The sequence below is a fragment of the Strigops habroptila genome, chromosome Z (assembly GCF_004027225.2).
Source record: "Strigops habroptila isolate Jane chromosome Z, bStrHab1.2.pri, whole genome shotgun sequence".
Lineage (NCBI taxonomy): Eukaryota > Metazoa > Chordata > Aves > Psittaciformes > Psittacidae > Strigops > Strigops habroptila.
This window is the reverse complement of record NC_044302.2, coordinates 42290392-42309592: the sequence shown is the minus strand read 5'-3', so window position 1 is coordinate 42309592 and position 19201 is coordinate 42290392. Positions and strand designations below refer to the sequence as shown.

General features: G+C 38.7%; 1 protein-coding gene across 6 annotated transcripts in view; it reads right to left on the bottom strand.

Moving 5' to 3' along the window:
- LOC115600737 (tudor domain-containing protein 7-like) overlaps positions 1-19201 on the bottom strand; it is a 39241-nt gene that overhangs the window by 4768 nt on the left and 15272 nt on the right. For 5 of the 6 annotated variants that reach the window (XM_030470049.1, XM_030470046.1, XM_030470048.1 and 2 more), the window contains exons 7-14: positions 10041-10621; positions 5905-6091; positions 4263-4374; positions 3124-3326; positions 2843-2977; positions 1137-1220; positions 840-974; positions 387-497 (exon numbers count right to left, since the gene is read on the bottom strand). In XM_030470049.1, the coding sequence (XP_030325909.1) occupies positions 387-497; positions 840-974; positions 1137-1220; positions 2843-2977; positions 3124-3326; positions 4263-4374; positions 5905-6091; positions 10041-10621 (1548 nt within the window). The remainder of the gene's footprint in view (positions 1-386; positions 498-839; positions 975-1136; positions 1221-2842; positions 2978-3123; positions 3327-4262; positions 4375-5904; positions 6092-10040; positions 10622-19201) is intronic. The other variant, XM_030470047.1, reaches the window with a different exon arrangement.

Sequence of the window (19201 nt, the reverse complement as noted above, 5' to 3'; positions counted from 1 at the left end):
GCTATGTCACAGGAGGCATAAAAATAATTTAAGATTAACTCAACAGTTGTATCTTTTTCTGTGGTGAAACATTAACAAATGTGTTTCCTTCTTACCAGCTGGTAAAATAACTGTAGCTGCATATTTGGACTGGGACATCAAAATGTGAAAGGCTAATGTGAAAAGAGGGGAAAGAGAAGCTTCTTAAAGGCTTAATCAAGTAAATTTTCTTCCAAATGTCCTAAGAAAAGGACTTGGTATAGAATTTATGTCCAGGAGCTGGCTACAAACTTTTTAACTTCTATAACAAAATTAAATTCAATGACTGGTTAAGCTTCTAGAGTTCTTTCAATTCTCTTTCCACACGCCTATGGATTTCAAGTCACACATGCACTTTGACTGTTTACCTTCATGCTAAATTCAGGACAATTCATTACAGTGTCTCTCAGCCACAGTACAGCATCTGGAGTCCACATGCCAGTGTTAGGAGGTAGATCTGCTAGGCAGCATTTTAAAGCCTAAGAACAGATTTAAGTACACAAGGTATAATTTAGTAATAGGAAACTAGTCCATACATTCCTTTTCACAGAAACTTCATTAATTCTGACAGATTCAATAGTATATGATACACAGAAAGAGACAGAGGAACATGCAAAACCATTACCATTACATGTACACAACATCCTGTTGAAACACAGGACTACATTATGATTTATTACAGGCAAAGATGCACAATGAAATACACTCCAATGTTGAATGCTACTAAACAAAACAAAATTTAATTACATAAACCTTGAAGCAGTTGCACTACAACACTGCCAAGAGATCCAGCATAGGTTAGCTTTAACATGCCTTTATACCTGAGGAGGTATTGCAATTACTTCTCTCAGGAATTGTGGTGGGATTTCTTTAAGCTCTGATACTTTTACAGTTGCAACTGTTCCAGTATCCATGAACTGCACATCAAGTGCCCGTCTAGTGTGAATAATTCTTATCTGAAAGAAGAAAGCGAGAGTATAACCTTGAGGCTAAAAACACAACAAGGACACATACACGATAGCAAGTTTCATGGAAACTAAGGGTTCAGATTTATCTGAATGACAAGAAGAGCCACTTATATGTGCGAAAACCATAGCTGTTCTTTGAATACTTCTTACCTCTACACGTGCCCATTTTCCTTTGGAAGGAAACAAGCAGATTTTGCCACAGAAAGGCAGCGATACATTAAACTCAGATGTCTGCTGCAAATATAAAAACAGAAGGTAAAAAGCATGGAGCTACTACTACCTGACATTCCTCTAACCATTTCAAAAGCCGCACATGTAATAAACTGTTCTGGGAAGCAAAAACTGTTTCAAATATAAAGTCTCTTTCCAGCCTCAGAAGCATTTCTTACATGTTTTAAGCTTCCCCACTCAGTAAAGCTTTCATTCCAAGCTGTGTCTTACAGGGAAACTGAGAAAATATAAATTGGCAGGGAAAAAAAACCACATTTGGAAACACAAAATACAAAATCACTGACCATTCCTTCAGTGTTCCGAAAAGCAAGAGCAGTTTAGAGCTGTGACAGACAACAGGAGAAACTCCTACCTTATATTCTAGCACACATTTGTTGAGATATTTAACAAACCAAATTTAATACCGACTCAAATGAAAGTCTCATGGGGGTGACATTCACCACAATGTTCCTAAATAACATGAGAATGGTTACACTACACAAAACATGAATAAGCTCCATATGAAGACCCATCAACACCACAGTTTGCTTAAATTCTCAGGCAAAATAAAAACCCTCAAGATAAGCTGCAAAGTCAAGACTGCTTCTTTCACCCTCATAGAGAGACTGATATTAAAGATTCTGAGTCAAGTTCTCTCTTTAACAGCAACAAGATTCCAGAAAATCTGAGCTTTTGAAATACCTACTTGGCTGCCTATCTTTGTGTTGTTTAACACAATCAGGGCTCTATACACCCTCCTTAAGTGTTTAGCTTGCTTGAAACTGTATCTTGATAACTGAGACATGTTCGACAAAGTATTTCCAGATGGTGTGTGTTCCACAACAGGTCTAAAGCTCAACTTCTACACCTAAAAACACTTTGACGGAGTAGTTTCACAAGCAGCAGTTCTAACAGACCTTTAAAGATCTGCATTTCATGGCTCAGCTGAATGTTGAACAAATTAGATTCTCTTCCATTTTTTATAAATTCTCTTGAGTCCACTAAGTGTTGTTGTATGTATCTGTAAATGGCTGGTGGAATATCATACTTCTCTGCCACATGCCTATCTTAAAACAACTTAAGACTTAAAAATGCCTCCTATGCATCTGTTCTACTTGAAATTAACCAGAACATTCAAAAGCCAAGGTACAAGGACAACATACGCGATGGATCAGATCAAAGCCATTGAATCTCCAAGGAAGCCAGGCTAAAAAGGACAGACCTTGGTTACATTGCTTTTATTGTCACTATGCACAGTGTGCTGTGGGCCAGGCTGTTTATGTGCCTCGACTCTACCGCATTAAGTAAAACTTCCAGAAAAAAATATGGCAGGATCTCCACAGGTTTTGTAGTAACCTGATGTAGTTTCCACTGGGAGTTTCCCATTATGAGCCATATTGTTACTGTTCTCAGTAGTCAGGGAAAGTCATAAAGTTACTCAACCCTTAAAGACAGCTTGTGAACAAGATATTATCAAAAGACACTTTTTAAACTGAAGGATGCCCTCACCAAAAATATAAAGAGAATCTATAGCCTTTTAGAATAGTCCATGGCTACCTCAGTAAAACTTATGTGCAAGGAAAATTACTGGTACACTCTGAAGAAAGGCTACATGACTTCACCACTTCTCTCACCATAGAACCTACCTTGTAGTGGAAGTAGTCTTCCAGTTTCTGCAAGATTTCAGAAAGTCTAGACATGCCTTTAGATGGCACTTGGCAATACAGGCTTCCATCAGAGAAAACGCTGGTTACTCTGACATGTGTATATAGTGCATCTACCTGTAACGGTAAGATTTTGACAAGAAAGTGGGGGGGCAAACCACACACGCAAACTTAGCAAATTTCTGAGTACTGTGTTTTGTCCATCCAAGACCTGAGTGGTCAGTCATTTTTAATGAATTTAGAAGGAAACAGGAAAACGGTACCTGGAGGTGCAGTTCAAGAGACTTGTCATACAATGCCTTCAGACAAGTAGCATTGATGTTGATATCATCTTCTCCAGAAGTGTCATAGAGAACAAGAAGAGGAACATCACTCTTTTCCAGTATTTCCACAGCAAATATCTTGGAGCATGTCTGTGATTCCACAGCCTTCACCAGGACAGGATCATCACAGAAGACTTCCAGTCCTGTAAGACACACAGTACTTTTTATGTATCATTGTATTCAAAGGGAAAAATAATGACCAGGTCTGTGTTTTCAACAGGAATCTTTCCGAGAATCAGGATGTAGCAGGATAGCTGTACTGCACCCCTACTTGCATTCTGCTCAATTTCCACCTTTTTAAGACAGAAAGCCATCTTCAGGGAAGACAGAAAAAATAGAAAAGATGATCCTCTTCAGAAAGAGTCAAGTCAAATGTGTAGAGAAAAAAGGAATGCATCCAAGTATTAAACAAACAAAAAGCAAGCTAATTCATGGCAATTTTATATATTTAAAATAAAATATTTCTAAAAAATTAGAAATGCCTACCAGCTTTAGGAAGTAATTTCCAGTCGAGTCTAGGAAGTCTGCAAGTATGCAAGCACTAAAAGGGGAAGGATCACTTTACAATAGGATCATATTTAGGAGTATTGCCTGACCTGGCTACAACAGATATGCCTCATTTGTGGAAAAAGGAGTTGTGCTAATACATTGCTTCACACAACAGCCAACGTTTCCTTATTTTTCTCGCATATATTAAAGGGACAAAAGACATTCAAGCCAAGTGCAGAAACAACTAAGTTCTATTATAGAAATACAGGTCTTCTAATATCAAGGTTTCTTTATAAAACCTTTATAAATCTTTCTTTCTTCCTTTCCCTTTCTTCCCTTTCTTCCTTCCCTGCTTTCCCTCCCTTCCTTCCTTACTTTCCCTTCCTTCCTTTCTTACTTTTCCTTCCTTCCTTCCTTCCCCTTCCTTCCTTCCTTACTTTCCATGCCAACCTGCATCTGTTTAGACTAGCTGTCTTGGATAAAATCTAACATATACAGAGGTATTACAAACAAGGATCATAACTCCCAGATGTTTCAATCTGTAAATTGTGCAACAGCAAGCTGTATAGTCAACACTGGCTTTCTCTTACCTGCCAGTTTACATTTTGCAGCTTGAAATGGAAGTGAATGGAACTGTTTCTGTAGTTTGTACAAACTGTTGCTTTCAACAAAGTCACTGAAGCCATGATCAACATAGCATACCTGATAATGAAAAGGGGAACAAAAGTGTAAGATCACGAATATAACTGAAGATATGTTTTCTTGAGTCCAGGGAAAATATACTGTTACCACATTCTCTGCACAGCCACAGACAAATCACTTTGTTACTATGTAACATCATTTATTTCATGTTTATTTCACTGCTTGAATGTTTTGTGTTTTCAGGGATCTCTGTTCTCAACATCTCTGTAAAATCATCCTCTCCAACTGTTCCGAGGAACCTCAGCTTCTAATTGAACAGTACTGGAACAGCATATATTACCTCAACCACATGAAGAAAGGTAATAAAGCAGCAATTTTTATTTGTAAAGTGTTGAAAGTGTTGAAGAGTCAAAGACCACCTAAGTGCCATTCTATATTTTGCCTGTTGTTTTTACAACGTTAAGAGAATAATTCTGATTTATGCTTACAGTAATGTTGATACAAATACCACAGCCAATGCAGGAAACCAGTAAGGAAACTGCTGATGGGCAGCAAATAATTTGAGCTGAAGTGAAAGAAGGCTTTGACAGGGCTTTTTACAACTTTTTTCTAAACTGTATCATGGATAACAAACTTGAAAAGGGGGCCTGAACACTGTGTCAGAGGACAATCAAAAAATGCTGCAATAAAGCAGTAGCTTTCTTTTGGCTGATAGCTCTAGCTAGAGAGAAATTAGAGGCAAAGTTACTACCAACTGTCCTTGACATTTCTCTAAATCCAACAATCTTTCACAAAACTCAGTTCTGATGCTCCCCTCCAAGTTCCAGCTGAAGGGTACCACTACTTTTCAGAAAAGTCTCAATTCTAATACATGCGCTATTTAAATATTTATGAACTGGATCAACTTTAGAAGTATGTTAAGCAGACCTGAGTAAAAAGTCACGTAACTGGGGGAAGAAACAAAATATGAAAAGGCATCATTAAATGTTTGGCTAGCAAGAAATAATTGAGGAGTTTGAAAGTTCTATCGTTTCATTGCAGATGGCAAGTAGAGTCTATTTGGCCCAAGAAAAGTGTAACAGAGGAGTTAAATAATCTACATATAACTCCCAGAGTTGCAAGATCTACACGGAAGGGAACACAAGTATGTTTCTAATAGTCTTGCTATCTAGTGGATGTAATAGATACTTCAGTATAAGACTTCAAACAACATCTATCAGCAAGTGGGTTTTGTTCTTTCCTTTTCCTTCCCCTGTCCCATTCCAAATTAGCGCTATTACGCCCGTTCCCTCCAAGACTATTAAAGGTACATTTCAGTACAGAAGTGCTGTAAGGCTCAGCCCCATATTAAACCCAACCCAAAACCCTCAAACTCAAACTATTTATGGGAAAAAATCCTGAAAGACCATTTAATTTTGGCAATCACGTAACTTCAAAGAAGACTTAATTTCTCATATAACTGCAAACAGAAGTACTTCAGGGCAAGAAAGAACAGAATGCTAGTGCAGCATATTTAGGAATTGACTATGTATCTAAAAGCCAAGATTGTGCCAAGTCTTTCTCCAAGTGCCAAAAGAAGTAATTGCTTGCCTTTATTCTGTTGTCTTCTAGAGAAATTATCCGAGCACGCAACCAGGCATCTTCTTCAGCATGTACTGCAACAAGTTGCCCAACGCTCAGAGATTGAGCTAGTGACACTTTACTATTCTGACTATAGTATGCTTTCATGTCATCTTCCATTTGTTCCTGGGCAGAAGAATAATCTTTGCCCACATACCTACAGTATTTTACAAAACAAAAAAAAAAAAACAAAACAAACCACCACAATAGTTAGGATGCAACTTCAAAAAGCTGAATAAAACCCTAAGAACATATATATGCATATTTGAATATGAGTAAATTATGGATATATATATTTTCTAAGCACAGAGGTATCCAAACTCTTTTCCCACTAACACGGCTATTGAAAAATAACTGACATAAAATTCAGTACTTTTGTTGACAGATAAATGTGGTTCAGCAGTCTATAATCCAACATGCTACACTAGATTTTTAGTAAGAGCTCTTACTTGATTATTACAATCACATAGAGCAACTTGACCACAAGACCAGAGTAGTACCTGGGACCAAGTATAAAAGAGGACTAATATGTCATCTCTGAAGTTACTCTGTCATACAAACACCAGCTTAATCTGGTTTTCATGAAGGTTGATCAAAACCAAGGTATCTAAAATAACTTTATCATCAGCTGTCAAACCATGTGCTGTTTACTCTCCACCTTCAGAACAATCATGATACTAAGCTACCTAATGGTTCATACTGAAGCAGTTTGTGTTGCATAGATCTTCTTTAATAAAGTATATAAACTTACTGAAAACTCCAAATGGGAAAATGAATGCTTCAGAAACAAGTCAGATTAAAGCTGACAAAAGGAAAACTTTATCTCAAATTTGTATTAGTAGCTACTATTTTAACTTGTTCATAGAGTGATTAATACTGCTCATGTCTCCCACACAGATTATCATCCTATAAAAATCTAGGTTTATTCTAAAGGTTTATTATATGCCCAAGATTAGTGCAGATACTGTACTATGACATACTATCCTAACCTTATTATAAAGATTAACTTCAATCTGACCATATTCCAGGTTACCCTCACTCTCCTGAAGACAGCCTACTACCTCACCATCCAATTATATATTGCTTTTCAGAATAACAGACCTTTTGCTTCTGTGTAAGCACTCATCTGCTTCATAATGGACATGGAGTGGTGCAACGATCACTTATGTGCTACTTAAAAATTTATTTCCTAACATTCGTTTTCTAGAGATACTCAACAGACAGTAGGAGTATCTTAACAGAAAGTAGTGTAATCGTTCAGAATTTCCTGCCTCACTCACTATTTTCTGATAATGGCTGAGCATTGCACTGAAGAAGCTTTCAGCCACTCAAAGCCAATTGAAAAATTATTTTTCAGATTCTTTAGAAAATAATATCGGAAAGCAACATAAAAAAAAGTATGTTAGAGACTAAGCTATGTGGAGGTGGCCAGACACTGCAAGTGTGCATTCAGCACCACTCTAAGCCTCAACTGGAACCAATTCACATTCAAGTAAAGCTTGCAGCTTTACTGCAAAGGGAACAGAGGGGTATGCTTCCATACTGAAACAAGCTATAAAATTCTGTCTATTCAAAAAGGTAAAAGAAGAGGAAAAAAAGCATCTGACCTGTAGCACAGAAGCTCAAAGCAGTTGAGAATAAAAGCTGATAGTTAATTATTCTTGTGCGAATTCAAATGTAGCACCTAGCTTATCATCTCTTCCTTAAGTCACACTGTTGTAGATGTATAGCCAGTATCTAGGAGTGTTTTTATTTCCTCACCTTCATTCTGACTACATGGGGATTCTTAAGAATTGTACTATGTCTCAGAATTGAAATAGCAGCAAACCTTCCAGCTTTGTCTTAATTAGTACTGCAGTTGAAAGGTTTCAGCCGAACAATGCTTAGCCACATACCAAGACAATAAAGAGATATTGCTCCATCCCCAAGACAGAAAGAACAATGTTGAGTTTATTGATCCTACAAAAAAACAACTACACAGCTCTTGTGCAGATCGTGAGAAGGTGACTGCAGGTACATGCACAGGAAAGGTGAGTCCATGCATTGCTTCCTTCCTATACACCCACATGAACGTTTTCTTGTCACAGCAAAAAACTACTCAGTTTAGGGATAGTTTCACCTTGAAGATAAATGACCTTGCCCATGAAGTACATACATAACCCTAAGGAGTCATTTCTGTATCTAGGGCCAAGAAACCACTAATCACCATCATATACCTACACAGAGCTGACAAATTCAGAAACTTTAATACTGTCCAAGAACCTTGGTCCAAAATTTGGGAACTGCTGATTTAGAGAAATTTTAACATAATCAACCTCAGCTCATCTGTGTCATACAGTATTTTAATCCATGGGACTTGAAGCATTGCCCCAAATAATTAGTGGAAACATCCTTAAAATAACAGATTAGAAAGCTAAGATTCATTACTTCACATATAGAGGAAGTCATCAATGCTGCCAGAATTAAAAGGTGTATAGTAAGAAAAAGAAAAGTTTTGCAGAGTTAATACCCAGATAATTTGTTCCTGCTCTTCCCAATACAAAACATGCAATATGCATCACGTCTACTGCTTCAATATCTGTATGTACAGATAACTACAGATAACTACAGCTGTCTTTCCTGGCACTATTAATTTTCATCATGTTTCATGTCTTCAACTAAATTCAAACAAAGCTCTCTCAGGAACAACCTAAAACATAAAGCCTCTCTTTTCTTTGATGTAGTTGTTCCTTCTGTAATTTCTTTTCTTAAGCTTAGGCTCACTCACAAACTTCAGCTGTGTCTTCTTTGCTAAAATGATTGCCTCATCCAGCTGGAGATACAACACATGTTAATGGTGGATGAGAAATCTTGCCTTAAATTATGCTTTTTGTTAAGATCAGTATACAAAATAAATATATAAGCAATGTACAAGAAAAGCTTATCTGAGAAAAAGCACAAAATAGGAATGGTGTTAGCAGCTACAACAAAGATGGCAACATTCTCAAATGAGAATGTCTCTCATAATCCCCAAGTATGGGGATTTTCACTACACATTATCACCATTAAGATTCCATGACTTCAGGAAACTAGAACAATGGACTAGCACATAAAGTAAGGTCAAGGTTGAGTATTCCAATACATTACTGATAGCTAGAGAGAAAAAGGACATCTAAATTTCAGCCTCAAGGCTAGTGTGTTGAATACTGTCAATGGGTAATGAGGAACCGGGTATTAGTTTCATAGTGAAAGGATCTGTAACTAAACTGCACGCACACTTATTTTGATCCTAACCAGGACCTCTGAGAATGACTGAAACTACCTAATGAAAGCTGGAACTGGAGAAACTAGCAGGAAAAAACAGACTGCTGTCAATATAGTATATTATCACACAGTTGTTCGGTTCATCTTTGAGGTGACATATAAAACTTTTTTAAGATTAGGCTCAACTTAAAATAATTTTCAAAATGGAGTATCTTCTGTAAAAAGCATTTGGGGGTTTTTTGCTTGTTTGATTGGTTGGGTTTTTTTAACGTTTTAAAGAACTGCTAGGATTTGTGTATTTTATCTCAGCAATGAAGTATAGAAAGCTTATCATAGTATTTCCTGAAACAGTACAATAACGTAATACAGCCACTACAATTTACTTTTATACAGTCCTCTAAGGCTGGGCTGATTAGCAACCAAACCAAAAAGCACTAGTAGTTTATCGTTGGGTGGAAGCTCATGTGTCCCCATAAGTGAAAACTGCAGTGTAATCTGAACACACTCAGGTCACCCTTAGTCAGTAGTAAGTCAGTTATAGAAGTTAAAAAATATAAGTATTGCAGCAATATCTGAATACTACTATGTTTTATAATAGGGTTATTTAAAAAAGTCTTCCAATGGCAAGTCAAATCTGCTTTGATTCTCAGACAAGCAAATGATAGATCAGCTCAGCAGAGAAAAAGTTTCAGAAAATTTTCATTTAAGCACCCAAACAAAGGATTAATTTTCATTATCGAAGTAAGTAAATAAAGTCCTGCAACCTCCTGTTCATCCGTCCTCTTACGGCGGACCTGTACAATATTAATATGTGAATTCATAAATAAATAAAAAAAAAGAGAGTTTCTTAAGTACAAACTTGCCTAATTAGGACCTCATTAGTGTTTTTGAGTTCTAACACCATGATGGACACAGATCCTTCCGACGGAATGGTTAGAGGAGGAACAGTTATGTTCTCTGGATAATGGTCCTTGGATTCTTCATACTGTTGTTCAGCTGTAGCTTTCATAGCACCATGCCTCTGGACTCTCTCGGTTACATTCAGATTTGCATCAATGCATCTTTGGGGTTTAGCATAGAGGATGGCCTTTTTGGGGACTTCAGATACATAGTCCACTATACATATATCTGAGAGCAGCTCTAGGTTATTTAGAACGTCTTCTGGAAATTTTAGTTGGTACGTGTCCTGGTACAATTTGGGAAGTGCATTAGCCCAAAGACCACTAGAATACTTCAGCAAAATGTTGACAATTTTCTGCTTGAAGTCACTACTAAGTGATGCAGGCGTGCTCTCCATATTTGGTTTTAACAAAGGGTCTGCTTTTGAAGAAGTAACATTCTGAGATGCCTTGTGTTGCTCTGTATCACTTTTTGCTATCGGTGTTATTTTCTTAGCAGGATAAAGAAGCCCATCCATCTGATCACCTCTGTGTACTTTCTCCACCTTGGAAAACAAAAAGTAGATTATAATCAGTTGCATCTCTAAGTGTAATTAATTTTGCCAGTTACATTTTATAACACAAACTTTGAAGTGGATATCCACAGGGAAACTAAGCTTGAGGTAGTTACTGCAGAGTAGTGTTTCTTGTAATGCTTTCACCTCCATTTTGAAGGATACCAAACACATATGACCACATCAGTACAGGGCAAATATCTGATCTATGCAATACAACTCAGACTTGCTTCCAAAGAAGTATAGTTTCTCTTTTCTCCTAGAAGGACCAGAAGATGATGACACATTCCACAAACGTAGGTCTTTTGCACGCTAGCACTCCCTGCCTTGGTCTTCCATATAGGTAAGCAGATCATAAATGAAAGTTTCTGTCTCAGCTTACTGAGGGAAAGGGGCTTTGATGGTATACTTCAGAAACAAGAGGACACTTGTCAGGCAGTGTTGAAAGCCTATCTGCTGACATACTCAGGGAATTACTTTTTTCTTTCAAAAAGTTCTGAAATTAAAGAATAAATTTCTGGATCATAATAAATTTTGTAATAAACTTGATTAGGCCACTTTAAACTACACCCACAGCCTCCCTCCAGGCCCATATGTTTTGCCAGTCCATATGTCTCTACCCTTTGCTAAGTTCAGTAATAGGCATCTCACATGATCAGAAGTCATCCTTAACATCCTTTACATCCTTAAAAGCACCATTTGAGAACTGTAGAAATAAACTTACAATAAATTCAAGTTCCTAAAGCTATGCAGTTTCAACCTAGATCAACCTAACTGTAGCTTAGCAGGAATATCTATGTAGAATTGAGATAAAGAAAGCTCTCAGTGTTTTCGCATTGGTCCCAAAGCAAGAACAACTCCTGCAATAAAGTTATTAAGGTTTAGGTGGCTCCACCTTGATGTTCCTCAGAGGAAACAATTGTCATCAGTTTCCTGGATCCACATCACACCAAAGTCCTTTTCAGAGGCAGGTCACTGAACAAAACACTCAGTAGCTGAATTACTTGCTACTGCTCAGGGGTACCATTTACCTTTATGATACTGATGTCCATACCCATCAAAACTTTACAAAGGTTGCTAAAGCCATTCTATGCTGTTCTGTTATAGCGGCATACAATGGAAGCGTAACAAAGACAACTATTATCTTACATAAAAAGAATAATACATATAACTCATTATCAAGATAACAATAATGAGACAAGTACATTTAGTTACAACAGAAAAAAATGGGGAGGGGGAAAGGTCATTATTGTGTCAAGAACCATGTACTTTCTCCTATGTGCATCTCTTCACACTCATCCCAAATTGCCACATGATGATCTGAGTTTAGAGAGTCAGCAAAACCACCTAAGGGTTACTACACAAGTCCACATCCATACACGTGCTGTGCATTACACTGTCTACTGGTGCAAAAGCAGGCTATCAAATGGTTTTTGGCAACAGGTCTTGGTGAACATTAGCCATGAACATTAGCATGTGTACTATCTAAAATTGACACAAAGGGAATAGTTTCCATAGATACAAAAAACATTAACCACATTAGAGAATTCTCATGTATTCATAGTGGCATGTCTGAATCCTTCTTTATCAATGAAAACCAAAGTAGTAATATTTTCTGTGAGAATAAGACATTAGAAAGCAAACATATCTAACAACCCTCAACTCCCTGAATTCATGTGAAAGAGTCCACAAGCTTTAAGACTGAATTTTTCCAATTAGGCTCACTAAACCAAGCAGACATTCCTCATAATTGGGGGAAGGGGAGAGATAGTGTATTATAGACATCCATTTACTAAAGAATACATATCTACTATAGGATAAAATATAAATAAATCATATAAAGGACTTCAGTGTACATTCACCAAGTTCTCAAGCATCTCTGCTATTGATATAAGAGATGACAAAACATGTCTGGCCATTCAACCTAGAAGGAACAAAGATGTCTTCAATGATTCATGACAGGAAGATCCTACATTTGTACCCTGTGGTATCAGGAATCTTACTGTGCCTCTTGAACCACAGACAAACAAAGGAGCTTGGTAAAAACAAACAAAAACTTATCAAGGCCTTACATGTGTTTTGATACACAGTCAAGACACTAAAGCATACCATGTGGCCCAGAGAAAAAAATCAGGGCACAACTCCTTGGCAGGTAATGACACCCTAGATACGGAGGAACTGATAAGGATGTCCCAAGTGTTCATATACGAGACTGAAGAACTGGTTTAAATGACCAGCCAAGGAAACATTTAGCTTCAGAAAATACTTGGCACTATAAGGACAAAAATCTGCTTGAGAAGGCTGTGTTGGAATGTATCACAGTTCATCCTGAAAAAAGCAGAGGTCTACCCTTATGCACCTTTTCCCTTACCTAGCTCTTTTTAACTAGTGCTGCAACAGAGATGAGTAAATTTTAGCTGACAGGAGTATTAAACCTTACACACTAAAGACTAGCAGCAGAATAAAGAGAGAAGATCCTTACAGACCTTTAAGCCTCTTAACTCCAACAATAGCTCTGAGGTTTTCTAGGCTCTGAAGCTTTGTTTAGAAGAGACTATAGATGCTGACTGAGCAAACCATTTAGAGACAGCAAAATGCTATTTCAGTACATTGTTTCAGCTTGCTTCGGTACAAATAAGCTCAGATGAACACCATTAAGCTACTGTTTCTTGAATAGAAGTTAATGTTCAAGATGCAACAGACTCCTCCAGACAGTGCTATGGCCAAGACACCTTCAAAGACGCACAACACTACAGGAACTTTTAATTAGAAGCAAACAGCTTCACTTGTGAGCAGCACTTCAAAGCAGACACCTTTTTTTTAGCACAAATATCTCAACTTGGTTTCCAGTTGTGTTTACAGATTTACCTGCAAGGTACTGCCCATTAGTGTGGCTGGCATGTCTGCTTTGCAAGCACAACACGCCTGCCGTGACCCCTCCATTAGAGAGGACAAAGCAAAGTCCACAGCTGTCAGAATGTATTACCAAAGCAATAAAGACTTATGTTGTTCTACACAGAAGAAAAACACATTTGTCCTGGGCCTGAGTAACAGAAGGAGCTCCTTAAAATGTGGAGCCCAAAAAAGTAAAGCTTCAAGTGAAAAAATACTCCCAAGATAAATACTGATGCTGCAACTGATTATATCAAGTAGAATGCAAAAGGAGAGCAAGTTTACTCCTTTTAGCATACATATATAGGGAGGACAAAGGCAGACATGATCCTCTGTGTGGTATTAGAAGTTTTGTATATGTGTGCTTGACAATGTACAAATAAACCACTACACTAATACATATAATCAAAACACAGGATCCACTCTGTGAGAGCAAGATAACAGCAAGTCTTGTTTAACTGCAGGTACAGTGACGATCAAAGAGCAGATACACTGGCAAACTCCTACAGCATCAATATCTTCCAGGAAGGAGGTAGAAAAGACACCTCCTTGAAATTAGAGTTTCTAGTCAGAAAAGGTGTCCTTCACTTTCAAGGTTACATTCACAACTAACATATGCAGTCATTTTCTGTCATTCTTCCGCAAGGTAGGGAAAGGAAACATGCAGTGGAAGTTGGTATTGAATGTCAGTGACAGAGTACCACCGTATGTGGCAAACAGGAGAAGTCTGGCTTCATGATTCTTGGTATCAAATGGGTCTTCAACAACTGCTCTAGAATACACTGATCAGAACTATCATTCTGATTCAGCGAGAATAATTCAGCAGAAGCGTGATGCATTAACTCTTTCAGATCTGATTAAATATGCAACACAGAGGCTAGCTACCACAGCATACATACCATTGGCTGCATACAGGCACATGCTGCTGAGGCACCTTAGACAAATGCTTCAGTGTGAACGCAGCTCTGATCTACCTGACTTTCCTCAATAGTATGTGAAGTTCAACTCCCAGCAAGCTGGAGCTCGAAGGAGCAAGGAAGGCATTCCTGGCCTTGATCAGCAGAACCTTGCATTTATACATTTGGCTGACTGTCTTTTCTCTGTCAGAGTCGACCAATACAACGCCTGGTCCCACTGTTTTTGCCAATCATTCTACAGTGCAGCTCTCCCCAGGCAAGGGTGAGATGCTGCTTCGACATTAATGCCCCACTCCTCCCTGCTCTTCCATGTAGCTGCCTCTTAAAGCAACAGAGTTTAAGCTATGAAGCTGTTGAATATGCATGCAAAGTAGCCAATTCTGGGGAAAAAACTCAGACCTGTGCAATGTTCTTGAAATGCTGAAGATCCCCACTGCACAGGGTAGCATCAGACATAGTAAAGAGCTTTTCCTTACAAGGCTGTGGAAGCCCCTTACGTCATTTGGTTATAGCTTACCCTTGGGATCCACTCCAGCTTTTACATCTTCTAGTCCAATACACAATAAGCTCTTCTGCAATAAGCTACAACACCTAACTTCTTACCCCAAATGCCAAAAGGACACACTAAATGGCTTGTCTTCAGCCAAACCTCCTGTCAGCTGGGAAGCTGGGACGGGACAGGAATAGGACTGGAATATGTTGCCCAGAAAGGTTGTGGAGTGTTTATTTTTAAAACATAACTGGATACAGTCCTGGGCAAGTTGCTCATGGTGACCCTGATTGATAAAGAATATGCCCAGGTATTACATATTTTTTAGCCATATGCTTATTAAAAAGCATTAAGACAACCGACTGAGGAATAGTGGATTACTGGAGATGAAATTGGCCTCTGATAACAACAGATAATGGCTAAGTTGATTGACAGCCAGAGGCAGTAAGATGTTTTATAAAAAAGAACATCTTTGTTCTAGAACTGCTGAAAAGCCAGTATATCTCTTCCAGCACAACTGGAATTTCCTAATTCAGAATGGTAGGTTTATTTTTCTACCAGCTCCTTGAGAAACCAGAAGAACTAAGATAGCCATTACTACAAGAAAGCTCTAGAAGCATGCATCCTTTCTTTCTGTTACTTAAAAGATGGCTGCCTCTTATTTTCTCTTTCTTCTAACTACAAGAAGGAACTTTGGAAGACAAATGGAGAAAAAGATGATAGAAGACAGCTTCGCCTGACACACACCACAGGACTGACTTATTTTGTCATCAGATTGATGTATGAGCCTTTAAAAGGCTACTATTAGAAGGCAGCTAGCACCAAGGCTGGTCAGAAAGGATCAGCTGTGGAATAATTACACACAGGCAGTTTGAATCAGCACATTAGAAGAGCTGTACTTGGTCAGAACACAGATGTTCCTAGCCTGACATCCTCTTTGACAACAGCAGGTGCCTAGGAAAAAGCATAGGGGTTAGGACAAACGTAGTGATACCTCTTCCTCCCATATTGGATACTCCATACTTCAGGCCCTACCAGTTAGTGACAGTTTCTTTGGAAAGAAGTAGATTCTGATGACTGAGGCCAGGGATCATCCATTCATCAGTGAAAGTATTTCTTTCGAATTCAAGATGATGATCATTCTCCATTTACCTTCCCCAGGTCTCTACTATTTTATAGACCATATCTCTATCTTTCCCCACCTAAATCATCTAACTTAATCGTGGCTCATACAGAATCTATTACTTATCTTTACCCATCACCTTCTGAATCACCATTTCACTCTGCTTGATCTCTCCGTTTTTGTTTGTATACTTTCTGAATGGAGATGAGAGGAGCACACCTGATTTTGACATGTTTCTCCAGTTGTGCAGTATTTGCCCTCTTCTTCTCTATTCGTAAGAATAGAGATTGCACAATCTTTTCAGGGAAGTTTGCTGCCTACCTGGGGCCCAAATTAGAGATGTCACCAGACTACGCGAATAGCTCAGTACAGCTTTTGGACTGTTATCCACCCCTGCTCTTTCATGTGGATACTATTGATGTTTATAGAGTTGATCAAAAGAGATTTCAGGTCCCTGGGAAGAATGCCAAACAATTCAGGAGCACAGGTAGTGTTTTGCTCAATCCTCCTAGTAATGGCGAGACTTTGGAAGAAAACAGACAAGCCCAAGATACAGATAGCTGGCCCTAGGTCTGGTGTCTCCACCAAAACTTTAGGGTTTATAACCACGGAAGAACCTCTGAGGCACAAGGTATGATGGGGCCTCACAGGATCCATCAGTCCCAGTAAGGGAAATGCATCTTCAGTTATAAGCTGGCTGGACTGACAGAGGGCTTTAAACTAGAATCACTGGGGGAAGGGGATCCAACATGAGAGCTCAAAATAAGTCAAGGTTGTCATGGCATTGCCCAAGGGTGGCCATGCTAGCAGGAGTATTTACACTGCTCTTGGGAGCATGAAGGGATCAGGAGCACATCTGAAATGCCCATATACCAACACACAGAGTATGAAAAACAAGTGGGGTGAACTGAAGTGCTATGATGCCAATGGTATTAGTGAGACTTGGTGGAATGAGCCCCATGAGTGCTGGGATGGCAGGCTACAGGCTGTTCAGGAGGGATAGGCACGGCAGGCAAGGTGGAGGAGTTGCACTATATGTAAGGCGAGGTTTGACTGAACAGCCCTTATACTTAGCGATGATGTAGTTAAGAGCCTTTAGGTTGAGGATTAAGGGGATGGAAAACAAAGCAGATATCATAGAGGGTGTCTACTACTGATTTTAGTAGACACTGTATCATCCAGCCAGGATGATAGCACAGATGAGTTATTCTACAGGTGATCAGCAGAAATCTCTGAACCAGTAGCTCTGGTTCTTATGAGAGATTTCAACTTCCCAGACATCAGCTGGGAGTACCACACTGCTGTGATAAGAAACTCTGGGAAATGCTTGAAGTTTGTGGAAGGTAACTTCTCATCATAAGTACTCAATGAAGAGTACTTCTAAGTAGATGCCCTCCTAGACTTGCTATTTGTGAATAGAGGAGGACTGTATCAGAGGAGGTTCAGATGTGACATTAGGAAGCATTTCTTCACGGAGAGGGTGGTCAAACACTGGAACAGGTTTCCTAAATAGGTGGTTGATGCTCCAAACCTGTCACTGTTTAAAAGGCATTTGGACAATGCCCTTAATTAGCTTTAACTTCTGGTCAGCCCTGAAGTGGTCAGGCAGTTGAACTAGATGATCATTCATACGTCCCAACTGAAACATTCTATTCATTTTCAAGTACTTCTTATCATTTGCATTTTTTCATACTGAGACAACATTTTCATGAAATTATAAATGCCAGGATCTCTTTTCCCAAGCTTAATAGTCCACACAGGGCGGGGGGAGAAGGGGGATCAACATTTTTTTAACATAATGAGAGTTTCTCCTGGCCATTACTGCAGTTAAGTCTCAGCTGCAATTTTATGGGCCAGCAACCCGGTAATAGGAAGTTCCATACTTCTTCAGAGAGCCCTGGTCTTTACAACCCTGAACAGCCAGCTCAACTGCTACTTGCACTCCTTACCAATTACGATCCTGACCAGCAGTTGTCCAAGTGTCCCCACTGTGGAATCCCACCCTGACTTCCTGCCTTTCTGAAGGCATTTCTAAATCATTTTAGTCTTGCTCCATTTCCAATCTTTTAACCAATTATACATCCATTCAAGCACATTCCCTAATGCCCCAGGACTGCCTAATTCTCTGAAAGCTTTTCAAAAAGAAGTCTGGAAATTCAAGTAAATGTTTTGAGAAAAGAAGGAGGAATTCAGTGTTCTCCTGAATTGCTGTATCTGAATCACCATCTCCTGAGCCACAGAGTTCAAGTTATCAAAGAGAAAAGCTGAACACGTGCAAGGAGAAAGTCTTAAACATACACACATACAGTTCAGTAAGGGAGTTTATAATTAGACTGCGAAGAGAACCACCAGATATGTTGCCAGTAACAAAAGCAGATTTATTATGACTTTTGGGTTATTTGTGACTTCCAAAACAAAACCAAACCCAAACCCAAACATCCTCACCAAAAAAACCTTGTTTGTTTACAAGTCTGCATCCCTCTCAACTGTTGTATCTTGCTGTAATATTCTCTCTCCCTCCAGCTCACTAGATAGGAAAAGTTTCCAGTGCTTGTGGTTCCAACCTAAACACAGAAATTATAATTCCCCAAATGTAAAAAACCCCAAATTTCTTCCTTTCAGAGAAAAGTTTAGGGATGCAAGTTATTCAGACATGACTGTCCAAAGCAGAATCCTCAAATAATGAGCTTGGAGATGCTGAAGGCATATTACAAGGTTTACTGACTGCTGTCTTGTAACTAAGCTACTACTCATGAGCACACATTCAATAAGAGTATGTGCCGTCTCGTTAAGAAGGTACTGAGAGAAACACCAGGCATTTTTCCTGTTCTTCTGAGGCTGGCAGACACTCCCATATAAGTACCCAGCAAGACAGAAATAATTCAAATATTAATCACGGAAGCATCTTTACTGATTCTGAAAGGATCACTAGTCTGCCCTCTGGCATTTCAAAGGATCTACAGAGCTGTGCACCTGCAGATAATATATCTGAACCTGGAATAAACACTGACTATATTTAAGAGACATATGGTAGCCTTCATATGAGAAGGCCTGTTCAAACTTCTCCATGCCAGAGCCATGACTAAAGTTTACATAAGTCAGAAAACTAAGGTGGCCTTTACAGGCTCGTTAACAGCTCTCTACAATAA